A 27,135-nucleotide genomic window follows, 5' to 3' on the forward strand; every position below is an offset into this window, starting at 1 on the left:
ATAAAGCTGGCAGAGATGCATCGTTTCAGGCACTAACACATTTACCTTGAAGTTAATTGATTTCCAACACACAACAGAATAAAAGAGGTTAAATATCAATTTAAAGGTGTCTCTAATTACATTTTTTTGGGTGGATATGATGCATATCTCTCTAAAAATTGCACATTAAGAATGGTTTTGCAGACTGCAATAAAAAATTGTTCTGCCGTGTTCCTTATAGAAACTTCCACCCCAGGTCCCTCCGGTCAAGTGGATGGAGAGCCACAAAGGGCTTTTCAACCTTGAGGTCCAAGCTGTGTCGTCTGTTCACCCTCAAGTAAATACAAATTTCAAAGTTTTACTTGTTTCACAGACCAGACAGATCATCTTCAATTCCAACCTGTTTTTGCTTTCTAATGCGCCTTTCTGCGTCGTTTTTCTATGGCTTCTCTGAAACAATCATCCCTTTACTGCACCAGGACAATCACTTGGAGCGTTTCTTCACCCTGTGTCATGCGCTGGAAGGTGGAACTACATTCCCCGTGCGGATCAAGGACGAGAAGATTCCCGAGAACAAACTGGAGCACGAGCTGAAGCTCAGCATCATATCTCTGCCCTCCTCTAATTTAGAGCCTCTGGTGCTCTTCCTCCACCGGGTACTGGATAAACTTTTCACCCTCATCATGCAGCCCATGGTCATAGCTGGCCAAACTGGTGAGATGTCACTTAAAACAAGATGTTTCTCATATTTTAGACAAAATTGTTTCATCTTTTTACTTGTTATTTCTGATTTTAAACTTCTAACCATATCTATGTGCGTATTTGTGCACATGTCTCCCTTTTTTTTTTTTTTTTTTAGCCAATCTGGCCCAGATAGCCTTTGAATCGGTGGTGTCTATTGTCAACAGTCTTCATAACAGCCAGGAACTATTCAGGGACCAGCTGGGAAGAAATATCCTCTTAGCAACCTACCTTTACTGGGTCTTTCGTCTTCCTGATCCCCCCCGAGACGTGCAGAATGCCGGTAATGTCCTCATCATTTCAGTCACTGAAGTGTATTTGCTGCCAAAATCTCCAGATTTGTGATTTCTATGGGGGTGTTTTGGGGGCTCTTGCCCTCAGGTCCAGCAGGTTCAGCTCCATCATCAGACAGCCGTTACATGACCATAGGTCCGTCTACGGCCGCCAGAGTCGGCAGCATGCTCCTCCAGTCCCGGATCCGCAGCAGCAGCAACCCCGACATCCCTGCTCAGCAAGCTTCAGATGAAGATGCAGAGATCAAAGACATTCTCTCTGCAAAGGTATTGATTAATTTGACCAAACCAAATGGAATTTGAAGTGTTAAGTGTTGGCTTCAGAGGCGCATCAAGCCCACACATCATTATCTGGCCATTTTCGCTTACACAGCAACACTAGTTTATCTAAACTTTTAACTCTGAAGAAAAATGATAAATAACACTCACATTGCGACATTAATATTCTTGGTAATCCCTGACGTAAAACGGCACCGGTTCAGACTGATTTAATGCGAAACAGGTGGACAAAAAAAAAAAATAAAAAATCTTATGTATGTTTTACAAAGTGTATGTAAATATCTGGTTCTATCTGTAAACGCCCCAACTTTTCCGTTTATACAGAATTTACTCTTCAGCCCCTCTGTGTGTGTTAGGTATTGTACTAGGCCACCACTTAGCCAGTCTAATGAAAACATCCATCATAGTTTGATGGAACATTTTGTCTGCAGGGCCTCAACTACCCGGGCAGCCGCGTGTCCACCTATGTGGAAACCAGCAACTACCAGAACTCTGCAGGAAGCACAAGGCCGTCCAACAGAAAGGTACCGACTGAAAAGAACAGAAAGGCTGCAAAGCATAAAATCTAGTGTGATGTACATGTTCGTTTCTTATTCGGTTGGTTTGTTGTTTGGAAAATTAGCAGAAGAGAGAATTGTTTATGGGGAAAATAGAATAAGGATAGGATACCATAAAGAGAGATCAGCTACTGGTCATCTGAGGACTCATTTCTTCTTCTTGCTGTGCGTTACTACCTTCAACAACTATGTGGTAATTAAAATATGACCTCATTCTTTGTTGGACAAGAGGACTTGCTCTTTTAGGAAATGGCAGATTTAAGTTATAATCTTTACACATACAGAGGAAAGGTGTGGGAAAAACAAATCAAACACCTGCAGTCTGGAAAATTCCCCATCCATTATCCTCTATTAGCCACAAGGTGGGAGTGTAACATTGAGGACATTGTGTTCGGTCAGAGTTCAGTCAACACTGTGGATGCACTATTTTTCACTACATTTCATTTTCTCTATTACAGCAATTTCACGAGGAGCTGGCTCTGCAGATGGTCGTCAGCACTGGCGTCTGCAGAGAAAACGCTTACAAATATGCCTGGTTCTTCTTTGAGCTGTTGGTCAGTGTCACATTTTTTTAATATTTTTTACGGCTCCGTGTTTGAGTTTAACTCGCGAGGCAAAAAGTTAAATAAACGTATGACTTTAAATATTGGTAATAAATGGGGTAAAAAAATCCAAAGGATTCAAATTAAACATTTACATCACTGTTGATACAGACAGTGGCCGTTTGGACATTTTTGCTGTACGCATGGGATTGCACAGCCTGGGAGGGGTGGGGGGGCATGGAGCAAAGGAAAAAGGAAAAGAAATATACTTTGTGTAGAATAGAGTTTTGTATTGCTAATACACATGCCCAACAAATTCTAATGGCAAAGAGAAGAAAATACTCCAGAACACCACAGGTGGCTAAGTAACATTGAAATTGGTGTAAAACATGCAGGTTAAAATTCAGAACCAAACTATTGTTTGTTTTAAGGAGTCTACAATGTTCTCTAGCTCAAAATGTTCAGACCTAAACTTATGTATTTTATTTGTAAGAAATTCTTAAAGCAAGATTTAAGATTTGTCAACCCTTTTTTGTAAAAAAAACCCCCACAAAAGATAATTTTTCAAACTTGAGCTGTATTTTCTATTGCTGGCTACACATGATATAGAAGTCAGTGTATAGGTGAAACCACAAATATACACTATAGTTTATTACATGTATTGTTAAAATATGTATATGATATTGTAGATAATATAATATAAATAGGGCAACATTTTTGCTGGATTTGCCTCTGATAACAGGAGAGTTTAAAGGCTGCTCTTTATAAAATTTTAAATTCCTCCCCCCTCCATGTTTTCCTGATGTGTGATTCCTGTTTGTTTCCTGTGTGGCTTGTGTAAACAGGTGAAAAGCATGGCTCAGCATGTGTCTCAGCTCGACAGGTACACTGTCCCCCGAAGGAGCCGCTTCTCTGACAGATTCAAAGACGACGTCACCACCATCGTCTCTGTGGTCACAGCGGAGATTTGCACAATCCTCGTCAAACAACAAAAGGTGACAAAATATGAAGACGTTTCATCAGCTGAGCCAACAACAAGCAGATTTCCCTCAACTCGAATCCCAAAGCTGTTTAATAGAGCTTCTGATCTCTTGAGCTGGGCTGTTTGAGTGTTCATCTTCTCTGTGTCCTCCAAACAACAGGGAGCTGGAAGTGCTAATTAAATTTGTCTCTGTGGTAACAAAAGCTTGGCTTGCTCAGCTAGATGCTTGTCGAGATCCGGTCAGTGCAGCTTACTGATTGCTGTTTGTTGACTGTTGTTTCAGGAGGTAGAGCAAGCAGAGAAAATCAACATCAGTCTGGCCTTCTTCCTCTACGACCTGCTGTCCCTCATGGACCGAGGGTTTGTTTTCCAGCTTGTGAGAAACTACTGCAACCAGGTGAAGTCGCACTCGGACGCAAGCGGAAGCATCGTTTTAGATTTAATATATACAATTTTGTATAAAATAACGTGCCTTGAAGATATTGATCATTTCTCTCTCTCTCTTTTTTTTTTTTTTTCACTTGTAGATGTCTGCTAAGAGCGTTTCAATGCCAACTTTGATCAGCATGCGTCTGGAGTTCCTGCGAATCCTCTGCAGCCATGAGCACTACCTCAACCTGAGCCTCTTCTTCAGCAACCCAGCTTCTGCGCCTGCCTCTCCGTGTCCGTCCATTTCTTCACAGGTGTGTCCAAGGCCATTGAATTTAGGGCCGTTTTAAAGCTAAGCACGTATCTCGGCATAACACATCGTGGCTGTAAATGCAATGTAACAAAGTTGCAGACTACTTTATCTGACTCTTTCCCTTTCATTTCATTGTTGTTTTTTTTTTTCATTCAGAGTTCTGGCTCCTACCAGGAACAGCAGAGGATCTTGGCGTTGTTTGATCTGTCTCAGGAATTCAAGCAACAGCATTACCTCACCGGTCTGCTCTTAACGGAACTTAGCGCGGCACTTGACATGGAGTCAGAAGGGTAGGGAGGAACTCTGTCAAATTGTTTCCAATTGTTTTTATGCTACTTTCAGATTTTTTTTTTAATGTTTTGTATTCTGTACCTTCATCAAATGAGGAAAGGTTTCACTTTTTGTCACAGTAAAACAAAAAACTCCTGGATTTCAAATGATTGTCCAGGACTGGGTAGTGCATTCTGACGACCAAATGAAATGTAAACCTTTTTGTCTATAGCCCAGTGTGGCAGAAAAACTAACATGGGAAACTCCTTAAAGACCAGATTCCCAGGATGAAACATGGTGGTGGCATCATTATGGTGTGGGGAATTCTTGGAGAAAAGCTACTAGATGTTGCAAAACGCTTCCAGCAGGACAGTGATCCTAAATACAAACAGAGCTACAGTTGAACGGTTTAGTTAACGCATATTGTATTAAGTGGCCCAGTCAAAGTCAAGACTTCACTTTAGTCAAGAATTTGTGGATAAACTTGAGACTGAGTGTTTACTCTTTTCTCTTCTGGCTGAGCCTGAGCTGTTTTTGCAGAAATAATTCTGAGAAAAGTTCCACTAACTAGATATGTAAATCTGGTTCAGATGCACCCCAAATTACTTTTAACCATAATTGTTGCAATGGATAATTTTACCAGAATGCTGATAACAAATGCATGCCACACTTTTCAGATTTTTGTCTGCAAAAAGTTGTAAACCACCACTATCTTTCGAAATTGTTTGTGAAGGTCTATCATAAAATATGCTTTTTGTGTTTGTGAGGAATATGAGAAAATGTGAAAAACAGTCAAGGAGTGTATTCAGTCATACTGATTGACCTTTTTTTTTTTCTTCTTTTTGCAGGGGAAAGGTTCAAAGAAAGGCGATCAATGCAATTTACAGCTTGCTGTGTTCCCATGATCTGGATGATCGTTGTGTTAAAACTGATGTCAGAGCCAAGGTGTCTGCTCTCTACCTCCCCCTGGTGGGGATTATTATAGAGTCGACCAACTACCTGGATTTCACAGGTATGTGGAAAAGTATCACATCATGAATCGATGACAGTTTTTTTCAGTATTTGGGATTTTAAAAAAAACAATAAAATACTCAAAGTGTTGGTGATGAAGATACTGTGGAATCTGCCATTAATGAGGTTTAACAAGGTGAAAGGTTAATGCCTTTAATCATCAATTAGCCACAATGAAATAACTTTATTTTTCAAAATGCCTGCGATCATCCATCTTTCTTCACACTGACATAAATGTGTTAATGCCGGACTCTATTGTCTGCCTTACGTCTACTTAAGACACGGCAGTGCTGAACTTACAGCTGTAACTCCTCTCTGCTTCACTTAAATTTGCCCGGCTCCTGTTTGTCTCATTCAGTTTGTGACACGCGCGCCGGCAAGAACAAGACCGGCGAATCCGAGGATGACCTTGAAAATGTGCCGCCTATCAATCAGTCTGTTGCCATGGCGATTGCCGGGAATCCCTTCAACACGTTGGGGCGTAACGTTCTCATCTCCATGGCATCCCTGGTAAAGTTTATGCTCCCAATTGGAATGACGATTGTAGAGTTTTAAATGGCTTTATAAACTTTTGGTGAGTGTTTTGCTTCCCAACAGGTGAGCTGGGCAGATGCTGATTGATTAGCTGTCAGAGCCACACATGCACTTCATCCATCCTGCAAAAAAAAGAAAAAAAAAAAACCCTAACTCATTCACATAAACACGCACATCTGTGGAAGATGGTTTATGGCCAGGCATTGCCGACATAAGTGAACAGGGCCGTCCTCCTTGACAAACACATCCATCAAGCTGTGGCTGCAACGACAGCAGCACAGGCACCAAAACTGAGCACCGCCATTCTCTTCCACTCCAGAACATGAATCAGTTCCCTCCATGTGTTACGAGAAATGCTGTTGCGGAAAGAGCGGTTTTCACGTGAACAAGCCCTCGGCCTGGTAGTTGTCGGAAACCAGAGGAGCAGCAGCAGCCAGAGCGCCGGTTCCTCACGTTCAGGCAGCATGCCTTCAAACAGAATATGCATGAATCATTTAGCCGCTGCAGGAGAATTGGTAATACGCACATTCAGATAAACAGTGACACGTTTTTGCTTACATGCGATGGTGTTCAGTGTCGGTTCTGGAGAGCATTGGCTCAGTTCAGCTCCGGACAAAGAGACTTGAGTAACCGGGTTGTAGGTGGGACACATAGGGCAGTGGGAGCTTAATGCCTACATTTATCAAAACTGCCACACAATGAAGCAGCAGTAGTCATCCACAGCAGTGATTCATCATCACACGAATGAAGCTAAATTAATCTGCAGGAGATTAAAGGCCTGTTGAGATGAGGAGGAGCCATACTTCTCTGAAGCCAGAGTGAAAGAGCTGACCAATCACTTCACAATGGGGTTTAAGGAAGCTTGTGAATGATATACTATTAGATGCACTTATTGATGTACCTCAGCTTGACCCCTTTGAAAGAGGAGTGTGGCATGATTTTGAGTCGGGTTACCTATAAAAGGGGTGCCAAAAGATGCATGCATAGACTTGTATCTCATAAAGCATCCAAATGGGGGATCAGAACCAGAATAAATGTGAGTGCTACTTAAAAATGTTTCAGATGATAATACATCAACTTTGTCTTGAATTCAATTCATTCAGCATTTTAAGAAACATAAGTTTTGTAAATTCTTAAATGCTACAGAAGTTAGCATGTTATAACATTTTTCTTACATGTGTATAAAGTGGTTTGCTTGCAGATCTGAAATGAAAGACAATAAAAATATGCAGGTACAAAATGGTCTTATGAATTGACAAAGGTGCGATTTGACCCGGAGGCTAACCAGACGCTTTGTCCACTGTGTTTGTTTTGAAAGTGTAGCTCAGACAGAACCAACCAATGACCCAAGCTGAACTCGGGTTTATGCACACACGTGCTGCTGCAGACTCCAGCCTGGGGACTCTTCAGACATATAAATACGTTATAAATCAAACTTACGTTTTCCCTTATTTTGTATATAATATAATTTGTATCCGTCTGTCTTCATGTGTTCCCAGCAAGGTAAATCTGTTGCCACCCTGGCTGCAGACACCAGTCGCCACCTGCTAGTTTGTTTCCTCTGGGTGATGAAGAATGCTGATAGAAACCTTATCCAGCGCTGGACCGTGGATATGCCTCCTTCACAACTCAATAAACTGCTGGAGCTCCTCACTATATGTGTATCTTGCTTTGAGTACAGGGTCAGTTCTGGGGCTTTTTGTTTCTTAATGGCGCAGCTGGAACAATTTTCCTTTACCTTTTTTTTTTTTTTAAAGGATAAAATGAGCTTACTCTAGTTGTATTTTTCGAATTTCTTGTCTGCATTTACATATTTTTATTTTATTACAAAATATTCAAATTGTATGAGTTGTGCTTTCAAACTGGTGATTTTGTTTTTAATGTGCGTCTGCAGGGTAAGCAGAGCAGTGACAAAGTGAGCACACAGGCCTTACAGAAATCTCAGCAGGCCAAGCTGCAGCTAGAAGAAGCCCTGCTGAGAGGAATGGGAGCCCGTGGAGAAATGATGAAACGGGTTGGAGGTAACACGTTTGTTGTTGTGTATTTTATTTATGTTTTTTTTTATTTTAAGGAATGCAACTTTTCTTTGATGTCTTGTCATTAAACAAAAAAAAAAAATCTGCAGAACAAAGCTTAAACAATTTTCACATAAACTCTCTTCAGCATGAAGGTTTAAGCATTTTTTTTTTCCAATTAATGAATTCTCAACTAGTTTTTTTAACTTAAGATAGGCCAGTGTAGGTTTGCAGTAAATATGCATCTTGCATACAGGGACAGGTTCATATACTGAATAAAAAGCATAGGTAAGTTTGTTTGACAGTCTTCTTACTTTCTTTTCCCGTTTATTCATAACTTCCGTTTGAAATCTTGACAGGAACGGACAGAACTGTGGGTCAGAGAGAGAACCTGCGCTGGAGGAAAGACCTCACTCAGTGGAGACAAACAAACGATCGGCAGGATAAGTAAGATTACCATCCGTGACTTCTGGTTTTACTCTAATTATCAACCCCTATTTCCTACAGTCAATATGCCCTTTTTTTTCCTTTTTTTTTGTGTGTGTGTGTGTAACCTTTGTGTCGTCGCCTTTCAGAACAAAAGCAGAGTTGGACCAGGAGGCTCTCATCAGTGGGAATTTAGCCACAGAGGCTAATCTTATAGTCCTGGACCTTTTAGAGACCATAATACAGGTTGGAAAATGATCTTTTCATAGTCACATTAGGACTGTCACTCAGCTCACTGAAGTAACACAATTTACGGCAAATTACTTCAAATACAGATTCAAAGAAATTAAGAGAAACAGAATTATAAAAAGAAACATTGAACTGGCATGAAAACAAGGAAACAAGTCGTACAATTGCTGATCTAAAGGCTTTTAAAATGAAAGGCAGCTTTTCCAAACCAAATAAATTATGGTTAAGATTTTCTATAATTATATGTAATTATTACACTTGTAAGTCTTTTTTGCCAGTTTTTTAGCTCCAGTGATGGCATGGAAATGTTTTTTGGTGTGGGTGTCATCTCTTCCCTAATTTATTTCATAGCGTCTTCACAAACCTCAAAATCAACATTTGGATAAAACCTTCCTACTTGCTAATGTGGAATAATTTTGGCAAAAAGGTTCACAGCAATTTGCTTGGATTCAATCCCATTTTGTCCCTTTTCCCTTATTCTTAATATTGACTGGATGTGTTTGTGCTGTAAGGAAACCTCTATTAGCTGAAGCTTTCTAGCCCTTAGAAATGTGGCAGGAGCCAGACTTTCAAATACTGTCACAAACATATAAAAAAAAGTAATTCGAAAAGTATTTTTCCATTTTTATTTAGGAATTAATTTCTTGTGCCCTGCAAGTACTTTACAACTTTACAAATTTAGCCTACGTTGCGAAAAGTTTTTAACACCACCGGTCTACACTCACCTGGAATTTTACCACAATATTAATTCTTTATACAAAACAAAGTACAACATTTTAAAGTATAGGCCCACGTTTTTGTTGCACTGGCGGAGATGAAAATTGTATGTTCAGTCTGATCATGGTGAGCTTTTCGAAGATGATGCCAAAGTACAAGGAAAACCTCAAGGTAAATCAGGGTGAACCATCAGTTATTCCAAATAATAATAGATAACAGTGCAATTGTCTCACCAGATGTTTTAATCTCAGTTTGACATAGTCGGTTTGCTGTGTTGTGTCCTCTCGGTGTTTATTTACCGGGTTCCACCCGCAGGTGTTTCTATCTGCATTTAATGCCTAATTTCTCCATCTGCTCTGTGTGCAGGCGGTGCCGTTAAATGAGTGTAAAGACAGCGTTGTTGGCGGCGTGTTGAAGGTGTTACTCCATTCTCTCACCTGCAACCAGAGCACCACTTTCCTCCGTCACACCTTCAGCACACTGAGAGCACTTGTCGTCAAGGTAGTTGCATTATCATAATCGTGTGTGTGTGTGTGTGTGTGTGTCTGCTTTTCTGAAAAGGATGCCGCGTGTGTGTGGGTTGGTGTCATTACACAAACATTATCTGAGTCTAAATTAGATGTTCTTATTTGTTTGTGTGGGTGTCAGACCGCTGATGTAAGCTAGAATTATAGACGTATGTAAGCACACCGCCTTGTAGAGCACACCTGATGGTTTGCTTGCGTGCAGTTCGGAGACCTGTTGTTCGAGGAGGAGGCGGAGCAGTGCGCAGATCTGTGCCAGAAGGTGCTTCAGTACTGCAGCAGCCCTGTTGACGAGAACAGGAGCCAGGCATGTGCCACGCTCTATCTCATCATGAGATACAGCTACAGTAATGCCAGCGTAAGTTAATACACACACACACACACACACACACACACACACACACACACACACAACAGAACATCTCCTTAAGCTTTGTAAAAATCCTGCTTTAAAAGTATCCCTGTGCAAAGGTGAATTCATAGTCTGTGAAGTAAATTTTCAGCCTTTCGAATGTTTTCATACCTCTTTATTTATTTTTTTTTACATCTGATACCTCAGCATTTTTTACTCATATTTCATTTGATAAGCTAACATAAATTAACTTGTAATTGTGAAGTGGAAGAGAAATTTTGTATTTTTTAAATACATTTTAGCAAATCAAAATCTAAAAAGTGTGGAATGCTTTGGAATTAACCCCTATAAACATGCCTACCTGTCTGTGCCACCACCATGTTGTTTTACCACAGTGATGGTGTGTTCATAGTGGTGTTATAATTTACTTATGAAACAAAGCTCTGTTCAGGCCTCCACTGACCAGAGCCACTTCTTCCATATGCTTGCTGCATCCCCTGCATAGCTTGTGGAAAGGTGCCATTTCTTATTTCTTTTACTCAACAATTTGTCCATCTCCAGTTTGCCCTACCTGAGCTGTGGACCTCTGCAGCTCCTCCAGAATTACCGTGAACTTTGTGACTGCTTCTTTCATTCTATTCTTTCTTTGTTAGATCTGTTTAGATTGGGTGTCTGCAACCTTTGCAATCCCAAAAGTATTTATTGATATCTCTTTAAAAACTATTTATTTACCTGTATTTTCTTTTTATCAGACTAAAGAAACAAAAAACCTCAAGCTTTAACAAAATGGTAATGAATACATTTCCACTATTAAATATTTGTGTAAATTACATCAACTAAGTTGTGACCAAAGGACAAATATTTTCTGCACTTAGTCGTTCTGTTGTGTAAATTGCAAAAATCACATGAAAAGACTCCGAGGGTTAGAATTTCTAGCACCTCATTCCTTAGCTCTTTAAAATGTTTGGCCAAAGGTGCCAAGTGGCTTAGAGATGGAGCAGACACGCAGTATATGGAGGCTATAGTTCTCGATGCAGCTGTCCCTGGGTTTATTCCAGAGCCCCAGTTATTTACTGCATATATCCCCTCTTCCCCCTCTGCTCTTCTTCCTGTCAAGCGATTCATGAATAAAGCCCACTAGTGCCACAAATTCTTAAAAAAAGAAATTAGACAGACATTAATTAAAGCAAGTGCTAAGGGCCCAAAGAGTCACCTGTGGCTGTGCAGCAGGAGGCTGCAGACTCGTGTTTTAAAGTGTAGAAACATAAATTACAGAGCCGTAAACAAATTAAATTTTATGACACCAGATTCTATTAACTTGTCCCTCCGATAACTTCTCAAATGTTTTAAGGCCACCACAACACTTTGTGTAGGTGCTTTTCCTTCTACTTCACAATTATACTCCAAGTTGTGTTGGTCTAAAACCTCACATCCCAGTAATACACATAGAAGTTTGTGGTTGTAATGTCACAAGTACTCTTTGCAAGGCATTGTAAATTTTGTGCCAGTGAGAATTCAGAATGGCTCCCTGGTTCAGACCCACTGAAGCAACGAGTCACTCAGATCTTTATCCTATCTGCTCTTCCTCTCTGCTCAGCTTTAATGTCTTTTCCATGTCTATTTTGAGCGTGCAGGAGAAAGTTCCTGGTGAAGGATGTGTCTCTAAGTAGAGAGCAGAGAGATATGTTACTGTCTGTCTCCCTATGTTCTTACCCCTCTTTAACTAATGACACCCCTTCTTGTGTGTGTGCGCGCGTGTTTCGGTATATATGCGTGTGTGTACGCGTTTGTGCCACATGGGGAAGGAAGAGAAGGAATTTCAAAGGGCCCGGAGAGAAGAAAATCTTGATGAAGATAGAGGAGTGTTTGTAACAGAAGTGAAGCAGCAATAGTGGGAAATGAAAAAGACAGATCTAAATGGAGTCGCGAGCACAAGACGGAGTATCTTCTTTCATTTTCTTCACCGGTTCGATAACTGCTGCTGCAGTCGATATTTCCTGTGTTTACAATCTGTTCACTTTAATCAAAGTCAGGCGCCTGTCTATGGAACACGCTTACACGCACATACATACAGTATCTCCACTTTCTAGGGAGTCTTGCCCCTCTTCGTGTCCCTGTTTATGTTTGTTTATACAGCGTATACAGAAGGAGCTGTGATCTGAATTAGCGTAGCAGCCAAATGAGTCATCCATACAATGTTTACCGTCTACCTCTTTCTTTGTTTATGGTCTGATCCTGTTTTCCACCCACATTTTGCTCTCCATCTGTCACAGACGCCTATTTTTTCATCTCATATTTACCCTTCTTTGTTTAATTTTGGATTATAACAATAAAATGAGAAAATACCAGGAAGAACACATCCAGTTCCAGTTCTCGAAAAGTGAGAATAATAGCCAGAAGTTGGAGGGAAGAGGGCCAGATGAAGCTAAAAATGAAAATAAAAAAGAATGACAAAGTGGTTTTATGTGTTGACTTAAACTGTCGTTAAGTCCGTATTGTAGGGCAAACACACACATGCACACACACTGAGTTAGAGGGCAGTGATGAGTGGTGAGCCCCTGGCTCCATGCTCAGTTGAACAGAATGGGGCCGTAGAGATGATCCATGGGTGATTATGTCTCTGCTAATGGGAGATCATTTCCCGCTTAGCCAGTCATGCTGGAGATGGATGGGACATCTCGCAAGCACGGGCACCGTCTCTTTCGCACATTTGCTCAGAAGATGGAAGGGTGTTTGTCAGGCTCTTGTTCTTGGCCAGGTAGTGTGAAAGAGGAGGAGACGAGAAAAGAGAAGGGGGGAAAAAAACAAACGGGTATTTGTTCTTCCTGTTTTAAATGGGTTTAGTTCATGACTGGCTGTTGTTTCAGTCATTTATTTACAATTAAGTTAATTGTAAGCAGATATAGATTTGAAATTATTTCCATTCAGCCAAGAAGTTTGTTTAATGTAGAAGATTAAACAGACGCCTCTCAAAAAATAATTGAACAGTCTTAACTGGATTTTTGAACAAAATTATAAATAAATTACATGATATTTTACCCTCTTCAGTAATCAAAGGAATAATTCTATATTGTCATCACACCAATGAAACCCTCGTTAATTCTTTACCAGTTTTCGACATGCTGTCACTGGTATTTTGACAATTCATCTTTGGCGATGAGCTCCAGTTTCCTGAGGTTGAAAGGCCCCCTTGCCATCATTTCAGAGTTTTGCTGCCATTGATTAGGATGTTTTGAAATGACAGCTTAGTGGTGATTAAAGTTGATGTTTTTCTTGTTTCCTCTTTAGTTTGGATCTATTGGTGATCCATTTCTTTGAATCCGATTCAGTAAATTTATTTCTAATAAATCGGCTGTTTTCAGATTTGGTTGGATCTTCGCTTTTATTCATTCATTTATTATTGCTCATTATTTACATAGTGCAGACTTTTATTCTTCACATGAAAGTGAAGTTAAAAAGCACCTAATTCTATCAATATTCTTTGTGAATCCGTGGATAATCCACATTGTATGGTTAATTGTTGTGTGTTTTGCGTTCTTCTCAGAACTTTTCAAGGGTGAAGATGCAGGTCACCATGTCACTGGCCTCACTGGTGGGCAAATCATCAGACTTCGAGGAGGAATATCTAAGGCGCTCCCTCCGCACCATCCTGGCTTATGCAGAGGAGGATGCCGAGATGCAGAACACCCAGCTGCCCTCACAGGTGAAGGCTTAAACACAGTCAGAAACCACGAGCAATCCTGATTAAATGTTCTAAAAAGCATGATCTTACTCGTATCTGGATGCTCAGGTGGATGAGCTATTAAGAAACCTCAACAGCATCTTGTCAGACACTGTGAAGATGAGGGAGTTTCAGGAGGATCCAGAAATGCTTATGGATCTTATGTATAGGTAAGAATGAAAAAGAGCCTGATGTAGAAAGAGGTGCCTCCTTCTTTCAGTCTGCCTCTCTACATCATCTTTTTTTTTAAACTTTGCTTATCATTCTCTTTGTTCTTCCAAATCCCTCAGTGCTGGTTCTTATTTCTCTGTGGTCTGCGTTGTTTAGCCCCTATTTGCTGTCTTCACTATGGTAACCATGTGGTAGCAGTTTAGTCCTCTGATCTGGTTTTGTGTATATGCAAAACTAAACAGCGTGCGTATAAATGCGAGAGTGCTTGTGTGCATTTGAGAAGGAGCAAGTGGGGGATGCATCGAAACAAAGAGAGCATACATGTGCTACTGTTGATTCTGGCACCCTACCTCGTTGTGACTCAGTGATGTATCGTGTCTTATTTGTCATGCAACTCTCTGTTCAGGCTTTGCTGGTCACCTGGTGAGTGGCCTGCAGGAGGACCTTCACCTACTAATTTTTTTTTTACATGCACCTAAACATGCATCTCTGTGCACTTAAAGTAGATGATTGACAAACATTTGAGATGCAGAATACATTTTTACTTGTAGTGCAGTGATTCACTGCACTACAAGTGCAAATTTTTTTTAATTTATATATATATATATATATATATATATATATATATATATATATATATATATATATATAAATAATGAGTCATTTCAGATTCAGAAAATATTTTTTTATTTTTCTTGATACCACTTCACTATAGTAGCTGAATTTTATGTTATAGCTCCCACGCTGGTCCACATTTTGCTCCAGTATTATCAGTAAGCCTAACATTTACTCATATTTTCTACATTTTATTTGGAAGACATTTGATTTATTTCTGTTTTTTTCTTTACTGTATGTGTAGTGGAGCTGTGTCATACTCTTTATGTTTTCATATGAGGATTTGAGCTGTGAGATATTTAAGATGTTTATTATTTTAAACTAAACAGCTGTGAACATCATTTTGGTCCATCTCCTAAAATCACAATAAAACCCTTGAAGTTTGGGATTTTAATCTGATGAATTGGGGGGGGGGAAGCTTAAGCGGTTCAAATATTTTGCAATGTACTGTAAATGTGCTTCGTACTGCATATACAAAATGTTCCCACTCAGTGCTCTTGTTTGTGCTGCAAAAGTTTTTTTTTTTTTTTTCTCAGTTGAGTTGCTCTCAAGGCAGATTTTAATCTTAATTAGACTTGTAAGCGATTAAATAAAGGGTAAAAAGGAGGGAAAACTTATGCTCTTTTTCTCTTTACCCTCCAGGATAGCAAAGGGCTACCAGACGTCTCCTGACCTCCGTTTGACCTGGCTGCAGAACATGGCAGAGAAGCACAACAACAGGAAGTGTTATACCGAGTCAGCCATGTGCCTGGTCCATGCTGCTGCTCTGGTGGCCGAGTACCTCAGCATGTTGGAGGATCACAAATACCTTCCTGTTGGAAGTGTCACCTTTCAGGTATAACAAATAACATTAACCCAACAATGAGACATCCTGATCAAGACTTTATTGACACCTGCCCACGTCATTTTGGTTAGACATTTGCCAAGTTGGTCAAATTAATGCCTTGAAGCGCTTAAGGGGGAAAAAGGGAAGTTGTACGCTTCTACCATCAAGGCAAGGTCCACTGAAATGTTTTTGTCTTAAAAAATGAGGGAGGACAAAAAGCCCCAAAGTATGCTCATTTTGCAGCCAGCTGACCTAAAGCGAAAACAAATGGAAAATAAACGGCTACAATGGTTCCAAAAATGATGGCTCCATTAATGAGGCGTTTCTCATACAAGACCTCTGTAGCACCCTAATAGCACAGGACACTGAATTCTATATCAGTCAGCAGTTCATTGATTGGATGATAATCCAGATGGTTCCCTCTCGCCGCAGCAGGACACATCCTTTTAAGCCACTTGATTGATTATTTGATTAAGTGGGCTAACTAATTGATTCGGCGACTGATTTTTGTTTTTCGTCACAGAACATTTCCCCCAATGTGCTTGAGGAGTCAGCTGTGTCCGATGACATCCTGTCCCCGGACGAGGATGGCGTGTGCTCGGGACGGTACTTCACGGAGAGCGGCTTGGTGGGATTGCTCGAACAGGCTGCTGAGCTTTTCAGCAATGTAAGACATTAAAGATATAGCAATGCGAAATATGTACCGCCATCTGATATCATTGTAAAGATTACTGTAATTCTTCACAATTTTGAAAATATCTGGTTACATGTGTTCGAAGTGAAATGCAAATATTGATGCTGTTAATTTTATTTGGCAGCTCTTACAATTAATTTTATTTTACTAACATATCATCATCTCAGCCTTTAATCTGAGAAAAAAATTGTGAGGACATTGTGAGGATATTTCAAAACATCTTTTAAAATATAAAAAAATAAGTGCATGCTATTTTTTTTTAGGGTAATTGTAGTTAATGGGAACTTTTCATGAATAATTCACCACTTCCTGTTATTTTTTTCTATTTGCCAATCTGATAGATGAGGAACCTTTATTATTCTGCCTCTATTTGCACTGAGATCGGACCAGTGATTGAACTGCATCACATAGTAGTGTTATGGGGTTTAGAGTTACCAAGTCTCCATAACAACCATCATAAACCAACTAATAAATAAACAAATAAACATTACAATGTGACGAAACAACCGTTTCACAACTGTTTCATTAAACAGTTGTGTGTGAGGGAAACTTGGAGTTTGTTGAACTCTGTTGTGACTTGAACTGGAACCATGTGCATTGATAAGAACAAGTCTTTTGGAATGTAGTTCCCCAATAAACATGCAACCAAAGAACCACCATTGTGGGGTCAAGAGGAAAGCATTTAGATCGTGGAAGGAAAGGATGATCTGAAAGGGTCTTAAGATTGAGCTTTTCAGCACCAAACACTCAGGGGATCAGATGCAGCCTTGTTTCTATTCAAAAGGGATACTTTAAATCAAAATCTAGTATGCCATAACAGTACACTGAAAAAGGGTCTTCATTGGGTCCTTCAAGAGGATAATTATCCAAGACTTGTAGTCAAATCAACACAAAAATGCAAGTTCAAACTCCTATGGCCTTGTCAGTCCCTAGACCCATATCCTATTGAAAACCTAGAGAGATAACTCTAAGAAGAGTTCCTCATTGAAAGAGGAATCATTGGAAGAATGATTCCTCTTTCTGTGTGATCCAGTCTTGTTAAATGTTCTAAATGAGGGGTGCCAACAACTGAGTCACGTGTGACCTATAAGCTCTTCATAGATATATGGTTCATCTTCATGCTATAATGTATGTTTTTTTTGTTTTTTGCTTTCATTAGGGTAGTCTCTATGAGGCAGTGAATGAAGTGTACAAGATCATCATACCAATCTTGGAGGCTCGAAGAGATTTTAGAAAACTGGCTTCCACACATGACAAGCTTCACAGAGCTTTTGATAACATCATCCAGAAGGTAAAGACTATAATGAAACTTCTAATTTATTCATCTAGGTGATGTTAAACATACAATAGAAAACCTTTGTTTTATGAGGCTGGGAGCCATTTTATTAAAAAAAAAAAAAAAAAAAAGCTTCTCATAATTATGGCTCTCAAAAGGAATCCTCATGTAAAAATAGAATTTGACATAATAAAGAAAACATGGCACACGTGCCATAGCGAGTAAGCTGATTTAAACTCTTCTTGTTTTCCCCGTCAGGGCCACAAGAGGATGTTTGGCACCTATTTCCGTGTGGGTTTTTATGGAGCCAAGTTTGGAGACCTGGATGAACGGGAATTTATTTACAAAGAGCCTGGAATCACGCATCTGCCCGAGATATCACACAGGCTAGAGGTACAAGGGACTGAACTGTATGTGTGTTTTGACTGAAATGAAATGGGAAGATGGTGCCCAGCTGGACTGGTAGAATCCCACAACAGCAGAGGGACTTTGAGTGAACAGCATGAGAGAGTGCAATAACTAGCAATTATCCATCTGTTTTTCGTGAGCCTTTTAGGAGCATGGAAAAATCATTTACATGCTTGTGAGGGGAATTAAGTCCATATAATGTCAGCATCAAGCATTCATCTCACCAGGGAATTGGCTATGCTGTGCTTTAGAATATCCTTCAAACATCAACATGGATTAGCCTGAGATATTCAGTATTTTACAAAGATTTTATTAAGTTAACAAAAACTTTCTCTCTTCTCAGAACTTCTATAGCCAGTGTTTTGGAGATGAGACATTGGTGATGATTAAGGACTCTACACCTGTGGACAGAAAACTGCTCAACCCCAGCAAGGTAGGTCTCTGTACTACTGTAATACACAGCTTTTCCACTGATGTCTGTCAAACATCAGTGAGTCAGTATGAAGTTTAATGGCTGAAACTGACCAACAGATAATAGACACTAAGTGGTGGCACCGCCAAACACTTTTCTGCTTTGTCTTTGTTGTTTTGCTTCTTTCCTTTCCAAAATAAACCAAATTTATTTGCATTTAACTGACAACCCTGTCCTCACTCAATATATTTTTGCAAAGTAAATACAAAGTCCTTGGTGCGTGTGGACTGGGTATCCGGTAAAGTATTCCTTACCCATATGCAGTCCACACAATCTTACTCAATTTAAACTATTCCATCAAGAGTGCATCTTCAGTTTTCAACGAATGTGAGGGGAAAACATCAAAGCAAAGCAAAAACCTGAACTGCACAATGCGCTAAATCTCACTTCTCAAATAAACCACCACTTCTGTCTAGGCGTATATTCAGATCACATACGTGGAACCCTTCTTTGATGACTATGAGATGAAAGACCGTCTAACGAACTTTGAGAAGAACTTCAACCTGAGGCGGTTTATGTACACCACGCCCTTCACCAAGAGTGGACGACCTCGGGGTGAGCTCAACGAGCAGTACAAGAGGAAGACCATCCTCACCACCATGCACGCTTTCCCCTATGTCAAGACACGCATCAATGTCATCCAGAAAGAGGAGGTCAGTTCCATTAATAGTTTCTAACCACTTTCAGCACAAAATGCTACACGTATTTGTCCTGGTCTTTGTGGAATAATGGAAATGCGATTATTACAGCCCTTAATCATAAAAATGTTAAATCAAAAGCTTTTTTGAAACCATGACTGGTTTCAAAAAAGCCCGTCATGGCTTTTTCACACAGTCATGATCAGCATGAATGTGTGAAACTTTATTGCGGCTTCATACCAGAGACCAAGCCATGCATGTTTGGCATTAACACCATTACATCGCAATAATTTCACGTCTTTATCCCTTCTAGTTTGACCTTACTCCTATAGAGGTGGCCATAGAGGACATGCAGAAGAAAACTAGGGAGCTTGCAGTTGCCACACATCGGGAGCAACCCGATGCCAAGATGCTACAGATGCTGCTACAAGGCTCTGTGGGAGCCACTGTTAACCAGGTAAGCAGGGTTTCAGATTTACTTCTGATGTGCTAGCTGGTATTAGACAAATCTGCAGTGCGTTTCAAAATAAAATTATTTTAAACAGCTGTTGGCATCTTAAATCAGGTTTACCATGATGGACATTATTAGTGCGGCTGACGATAATAACTCTAAACACCAGTCTCTGTTTGTAAGAACTCCTAAGATGACTCCTGCTCTGTTTTGTCATACAATGAACATATAGCAAACTAGATCACCTTTATTTCTGTTATTACATTTACAATTTTCATCTTAGTCCAAGTCTTCACGTGAGACAAAAGACAGCGATCACACATCAAAGCTTTCATCCTATCTATAACCTTAATCCTTCCTTTGCTTCCTCTTGATTCAGTTAAAACGTCAATCCATGGACCCTTTCTCCTTTCATGTCTCTGCTGCGTGGCGTGTTGAACCGGAGGGCTCTTTGATCTGATAGCTTCCAGGTTCTGCCAGCATGGCGAATGTTGGAGTAATGACAAAGCAAGCTTCAGCGTCTCCGTTTCCTTTCTCCCCTTACGCTTTATCTTCCAGCGTCTTAATCTGACAGTTTCTCTCGCTCTGACTTGATGGTTGTATACATAACGCTAATGCTCAGCAGCTTGGTAAACATATAACTCCTGGCTGTAATCAGTGCAGGAGGCTGGATTTCTGCATGTGCGTGGACCTGTAGCTCAGACCCAGGACTGAGGCCCAGGCCCAATGCATTTATGATGCTAATCAGAGCTGTTTAACTGTGCCTGTCGTGTTGCGAGCTTAGTGTGAGCGTTCTGTGGTTTTATGATGAATATAAGTTAGGATAACAAGATTTCATGCTGGGGAAATGGCAGCCAAATGGTGGCGGTACGCAGGCTTGGCGGGGACTTTAGCCATTCAGTACGCTAATCATGTCTCCTTCTCTGATCTGATCTCTTCCTCATGCTTTGGTTTAGTGCCTTGTTTCCTAGTTGCATTAGACAATAAGTTCATTTCCCCCCATTTCTAAACGAGAACCATTCTCATCCCTTCTTTTGTTCATATGCTCCCAAGCACTTCCTCTCATTCCTTCCTCTGCCATGTTTTCCTTTCTCTTTCTTCCTCCCTCTCTAACTTTGTCCCTTTGTGTTCTGTTCCTTCCCTCCACTCTCACCCTCTCCGCCCATGCTGCAGGGCCCGCTGGAGGTGGCCCAGGTCTTCCTGAATGAGATCCCGGCAGACCCCAAGCTCTTCCGTCACCACAATAAACTGCGCCTGTGTTTCAAAGAGTTTATAATGAGGTAAGACAGGAGCAAATGACCACCACCTTATGATGCACACCACAGCAGATTCATGCAAAATTGAAAAAGGCAGCATAAACATACTGTACTTAACCACCACCAGTGTGCGACTGACTGAATGTAGTGTGACGTGCTTTGGGCTCCTCTGGACTTGGTACAGGGCTACGCAAGCACAGGTCATTTACCTCATGTAGATGCTTTTTAAGTGAGTGATAGAAGTTCATGAGCCCTTTTTTATTTCACCAGTCGGTCTGTTTAGTGTTTTTGGTTAATGGCAACAGCTGACAAGAATAAAAAAAAGAAAATAATCAAACTTAAAAGAAAGTCTCTTTGTAGAAATGTCAGTATCCCAGGGACTGTTTTCCCAGGTCCCTCTTGAAAATGAGATCTGGATGTCAACGGGGTTTACCTGGTTAAATAAAGGAAATAAAAAAAATATATATATGTTTTTTGGTGACGACTTGAAGAAAGTAAAAATCCTCCCTAGACATTGTGTGGTCTTATTGCTTAAATTATGTTAATGCAGAAGGCTAAGGGTTTTTCTAAATTAAATCAAGTTTTGGTTAAAGAATATAAATTGACAATTAAGTTTTCATCCTGACTTTCAAAATGCAAGTTTAAATTTGGGTCAAAGTGCCAGTCATCTATAATAAAAAGAAAGGCCTTTACTGTAGCAGTAAAATCTCACACTAATGCATTTGAAGCATCATGTCTTTATTAGAGGACAACAGTAAAGGAATTCATTGTTTTTAACCAAATTACCAGTGGAATAATGGTTTCTATCACTACTTGTAATGCTTGGTGCAGTTCCATTTTACCAAATGACATTTGGTAAAAGGTTGGAACATTCGGAGGGAGAGATCTGTGGCCATTCCTCTTTACGGAGTTTTGCAGGGTTTATCCAGAGTCCACTCTTTTTGTTCTTTCTGCTTTTTTTATTATGTTGAAAAACATGTTTTCAGTTTTCATGCAGCACTCACCACGTTTTATTAAAATGTCCTGCTTTTTCAAATAGTCTGTAATACCATAAACTCTGTAACACTTACTGGAACCTTTGAAAGTGAAACGGACTCCTCACATCACAGATCTTCTGTCATACAATGATACTTTTTGCCTCCCTTGCTATGTGATGGCAGAACAAAATGTTTCTCATCCAGCCTTGTTTGTCACAGTTTTGTTTTGCACTTTTGTTTATTTTTATAGTTGCTCCCTGACTTATGAAGGTAGACACTATAGCTGTTCAATATATTGCAAATATATCATCATGGCAACTTCAGTTTGCACAATATTCATATTGCAAAGGATTGTTTAGAGTGCAATATTTGTTGGCTGGTATATTCATCCAACAATATCCTCTTCACATATTGTCTTCATGCTAATGTACTAAATACATTTTCACAGGAACAGATGATCACACTGGACACAAATGATATTTCCCAAAATGCTGAAGGTCAGAGAGTGATGGAAGTATAGAATAGAATGAGGGGAAGGAAGAAAAAACACATCTTGTGATTATCGTCATTGCAGTATTCACCAATATTGTCACAATCGCAAGATTTTCTAAAATTACATATCTTTAGTAGACACACGTGCCTTTTGAAATGCTAAGATCTCTAAAATTTTGAACAGCGACTATAAACAGTGGCTGAACTCCTCCCCTGGTGAACGTTTCTGAAAGTCAAGGCTGAATTCTTTGAAAATGTTCAGTGTGAGATTATGCTGCTGAAGTAAAAAAAATATATATATTGTAAGAGTTTTTACACATCTTTGCCAGAGATTTCAATGTCTCTGAAGGGTTCTGGTTTTGTTCAGACTATTTCAAATTTAGTTAAAATGTAGAGTTTTCCTATATTTTGTATATCCTAAATGCAATCTTAACCTTCCTGCTGGTGTCAGAGCGACACTGTGGATGTTTGTGCACGGGTGTCTTCATGTTTGTGTTTCTGGCCACTCATCTCCTGTGCATGTGTGATTTCTTTCCTAAAGATGGTTTACATTTTTCCAACCAACATGTTGCATCCAGCTGCCTTGATTGCTGCAAGCAGGTTGGCAAATATTTACACTAATTTCAGAAAGGTTTATTTTTCTATTTTAGATCCAAATCCAAACAAGACAGCATATGATTAGTATCCTAATCTTCAACAACAAAAAGCTGCTCTTAGTTTTGTTGTATTACTTTTACTTCCCAATAGATTTAATGTGTTGCACCTTAAACAAAATGTCCGTCCATCGCACAGTGATTGGTACTATATCGGATTAACTGTGTGTGAAATTATGAGTTATAAAACCACCTTTAGATATAAAAATACTTTTAAATTATAAGTTGTATTTAAATTACAAGTGTATGCAAATAGAAAAAACAAACATTTAAATGAAACTGGTAGCAAAAAGATGATCACATGCCCACTATGATCCAGAAAGTAGCATTTCTCCCTTAGCTAATAAGCAAAGGCAACATGTTTTTTTTGTTTCCCATTAAAAAGTCAAAAGCTGCTTCACTTCTTCTCCTCGGTGCCTCTTAAAAGCACAAACTTGTTCTAACCTGCTCTTGTAAAATACATAATTGTAGAGATTAGGACTTAAACAACCGGGTTTTTAGAGGGGGGTTGATTGATTAATGAGTATGGGCCTGCCTATCTCGAGCTTTGTGTTGCTGTGACTGGTTTGTAAACTGCCTTTGGCATTAAGCTATTAAGCTGGAGGATGATGTTTGACGCATAATGCAATAAAATGACTTTTCTTTCAGACTTAATGCTATTGACTTAAAAAATATAATTGCCTTCACTATGATTAGTAAATCAAGCCCTGCTGTGTGCAATTTGATCTCGGTATGAGTAGCGCTTTTATTTTTTGAAGGGTTCGAATTCTTCTGGGTACGCAACATTTGTGAACAAATAAAGCATCATAAAGAATCCCAGAGTCCCAGTCTGGGAGAGCATTAATCAGAGAAGCAGCCAAGAGGCCGAATATGTGGCAGCTCAGGAGCAAAACCTTGTAGGAAGCTTCAAAAGACTTCAGACTGGGGCAACAGATCACCTTACAGCAGGGCAAGAACCCTCCACACACACACCGAGTCAAATAGTTGTCTTCAAAATATATGCAAATACTAAAACTGCCCAGTCAAAGTCCAGATCCTCGTAAGATTTGTAGCATGACTTGAAAACACACACTGTGTATTCAGTCTGACTGGGCTGAAGCCGTTTTGCTAAGACGAATGGGTACAAATTTAACTGAAAACAAGTTGATGGAGTATAAATACTTTTCAAATGCACTTTTCCTCCATCTTGATTTTGATTGTGTGCTTGCAGTGCTGGGGATTTTTTTTTTTGTTTTGTTTTTTTTAATGTCGCCTAGGAAAATACAAGGATGATGCCTGAACTTGTGCAAGCAGATTTTACTGTAAAAGACCATCCTTATCTTTTGATTTACTTGGCAGAGTGATGCCAAATATCTAAAATGTTCATCAGATGGAACGTTGTTTAGTCAGTCAGTCAGTCAAACACCAGCAGATGTTTTGTGACTCTACCATCATTACCGCTTTTACTGAACATTCTTACGCAACCCTAGAGTTTCCATATTACCTTCATTAAAAGCTAAGAGATAAACACAGACATGTGTTTGCAATCAGCGCCTTCTTTCTTATTTCCTACATCGGGCTCTGTATGTTGGCCGTTAAGACATGTCGTGATAGAGCACTGTGGAGAGAAACCACACACTCCCTCTCTGCTCCAGATCCTTTTAGTGCTTTCCTTCATAACAAGGCTTTGTCCTTTTTCTAGCACATGAGGGAGGCCAGAATGTTTTATTTGTTGGTTAGTTGTTTTTCCTCTGCTCTGTTTAACTTTGCTCTGGGTCATGCGCGGTCTGTTTCACATTTCAGCAGGAGTACTTGGAAGGAATCCAATCAACATATGGAAATTCCCAAGAGTCTAATAAACTGGAAACCCATTTAGAGATCTGGTGTGGAAAGGACTCAGATTTATGTCAAGTAGTTACAGGACATTGTTAGCATGGAACACTGCAGTTATTCTTGAAGGTTTGAGTGGGAGAGAGGGGATTATGAATAGATCGGCTGCTCAGGATTACTTCTGGAGCTCCTTTTAGCTTTAAAGTTATTTTATATTAAAAAAAATGCAGTAGTGAATGAACTTGTTTTTCATTTCATGCTGTGGAACCAAATTTTGCTTGTGACAGCTGTCTCGCATTGTTTTGCTCTTTATCTTGTAGGTGTGGTGAGGCTGTTGAGAAGAACAAGTACTTAATCACATCAGACCAGAAGGAGTACCAGCAGGAGCTGAAGAAGAACTACAACCGCCTGAGAGAAAACCTGAGGCCCATGTTGGAGAGAAAGATTCCCGAGCTTTACAAACCCATCGTCAGGCCTCGGCTGGAGAACAGGTGAGCTAAGCAAGCGTTTTTTTATTTTTATTTTTTTAAATTTTTTATTTTTATTTGTAACAAAGGAATAAAGACAGACATTTTATTTCAAGAGTTTAATGTATTTTCACCAATAATGCCAACTTGTTGAGATTCTGCGTCAATACCAAATTACTTTCAAGCACAGCTTCAGTAAAGACTGCCACTCATTAGGTATTTTTAATCATCATGAGCTTAGTAGATCTTTCACTAAAATTCAGGTTGGTTTCTGTGCATGTCATTAAACAGCATCTATGAGACAGTTTCTCTAAGCAAACTGCCTGGTTTAAATGTGCTAAAATTAGAATATTCTCCTGATAAACATAAAAATGTGATTCCTCATTTTTCCCTCTGGCTGTATTTAGAGAAGTTAAAGAGAGGACATTTTCAAAAATAATAAAATAAACCTTTTGCAAGAAATGTATATTAGTATGGCCTTTCAATGAACTGATATTGCACAACTTTATAAATCCCATTATATTTGCTTTACTTTGTAATCCTTACTAATATTATTCCTTGTTGTATTCACATTTTTCATGTCTTTTCTGATCCATTGTCCAGGGACTCTTTCAAGCGTCTGAGTTTCCGCAGAACTCTGGAGGAAAACTCCTGAGGTGCCTCAGTTTGTTGGGAAGTGCTGCAGAAAGGAGAGGGAAATTGTCACAAAGTCTAAGGCATAAAAGAAGATGAGCTGAAAAGATCTGCTGGTGACACCTCGGAAAAAATGAGGAAAAAGGCGTGTCTACATGGAGGACTCAACTTTTATTTTCTGTTTTTTTTTTGTAAATTCAGCATTGTGCATACATATGCATGACCACTTTTGTAATGTTATGTATGCTGTATAAGAACAGAGCACAGAAAAAAGGGTAAATGGTTATCCTGAGCAAAGTGTAGCTTTTTAAATATTTCACTGTAAAATCAAGTCCTGATAATGCTGCAAACATTTTCTCCTGGTCAGCAAAGCTCTTTTACTGACCCAGTGTTCATACTGTGTATATTCTGTTAATTATTGTATCTTGTATGTATGTACATCTCTGAATGAACATGCTGATTTACATATGGCACAGAATAAGAGTTTTAGTGATCAACAGTTCTGGTTGGCACTACAGAACTTCTGGGTTTCTATGCATGGCATTTTTTTAGTTTAAGCAGCAATTATTTGAACTGGATGGATTATGCACTGGAGAAACATGTACAAATTTCTGCGTTTGCTTGTATCCTTGTCTTGCTTCCTTACTTCTGGACATCCAGCATTTAATGAACAAACAGGAGCAGGAAATCCTCTCTGAGGTCTAAACTGCAGTTCGCAGATGCATGAAAGCCACTTTTTTTTGTATATAGTTCCACTTACAAAAATTAAAAAGTGTTTTGCATTTTATTTGATAGCAATTTTTTTTGTGTATGTAGCAGTTCCAGTGCCAAATTTAAAGCGTTTCTTTGTATCTTAAATGAGAAACTTCAGAAGAATTGCAATATTTTTGAAAATCCAGCCAGCACAGGCTATGCTGAAATACTCTTTCTGTAAAGATTTGCAATACCTGCTTTTGAACAGGACATTTTGCTGATCTTATTTACATACATGACTGCTCAACCTGTTTTATGTTCTAGGTCACAATGTATTTAATGTAAATGTGTTTATTTTTCATAAATAGAAATACATTTCAAATACATTATCATTGCTCAGTTGATTGTATTTATTAGCTGTTAGATTTTTTTTAATGGCTTAGTAAAACAAAGTCATGGAACTTGCTGTATCAACTAAGTATTAAAGTGCATTTCTATTTTTGAACTAATCTAAATGTGTGTTGTAAGATAAATTTGTGGCATTCAAATCTGTTGTGTATTTGTTCATACTGTTTTACTAAATTAGGAACCTCTGTTAAGCACAATCCTTATGCAGAAAGTTAATAAATTTAACATATGCATATTTATTTTCTTTCTATAATGTCCAGTTTGTTGGTATAAAAGCATTTTGAGTTCTGCACTAAAAATTACTCTAGATCAAATGTTTTAG

General features: G+C 39.3%; 1 protein-coding gene across 1 annotated transcript; it reads left to right on the forward strand.

Moving 5' to 3' along the window:
- Positions 1–220: 220 nt before the first annotated feature.
- On the forward strand, positions 221–27,052 carry LOC106940368 (dedicator of cytokinesis protein 8; the record flags this gene model as incomplete). Its single annotated transcript, XM_015023101.1, has 30 exons — positions 221–316; positions 459–693; positions 839–1,003; positions 1,102–1,280; positions 1,724–1,816; positions 2,308–2,403; positions 3,237–3,386; positions 3,657–3,770; positions 3,901–4,056; positions 4,212–4,345; positions 5,174–5,337; positions 5,695–5,846; positions 7,370–7,552; positions 7,765–7,891; positions 8,245–8,332; positions 8,461–8,557; positions 9,644–9,778; positions 10,007–10,159; positions 13,698–13,856; positions 13,944–14,044; positions 15,303–15,495; positions 16,010–16,153; positions 17,340–17,471; positions 17,715–17,849; positions 18,208–18,297; positions 18,753–18,989; positions 19,288–19,431; positions 20,599–20,705; positions 24,933–25,103; positions 25,683–27,052. Coding segments are annotated over 30 exons (4,182 nt in total), but the record flags the coding sequence as incomplete, so codon positions are not given.
- Positions 27,053–27,135: the final 83 nt, after the last annotated feature.

This window comes from Poecilia latipinna, unplaced genomic scaffold (genome assembly GCF_001443285.1).
Source record: "Poecilia latipinna isolate Pla-1442-1.1 unplaced genomic scaffold, P_latipinna-1.0 Scaffold3196, whole genome shotgun sequence".
Lineage (NCBI taxonomy): Eukaryota > Metazoa > Chordata > Actinopteri > Cyprinodontiformes > Poeciliidae > Poecilia > Poecilia latipinna.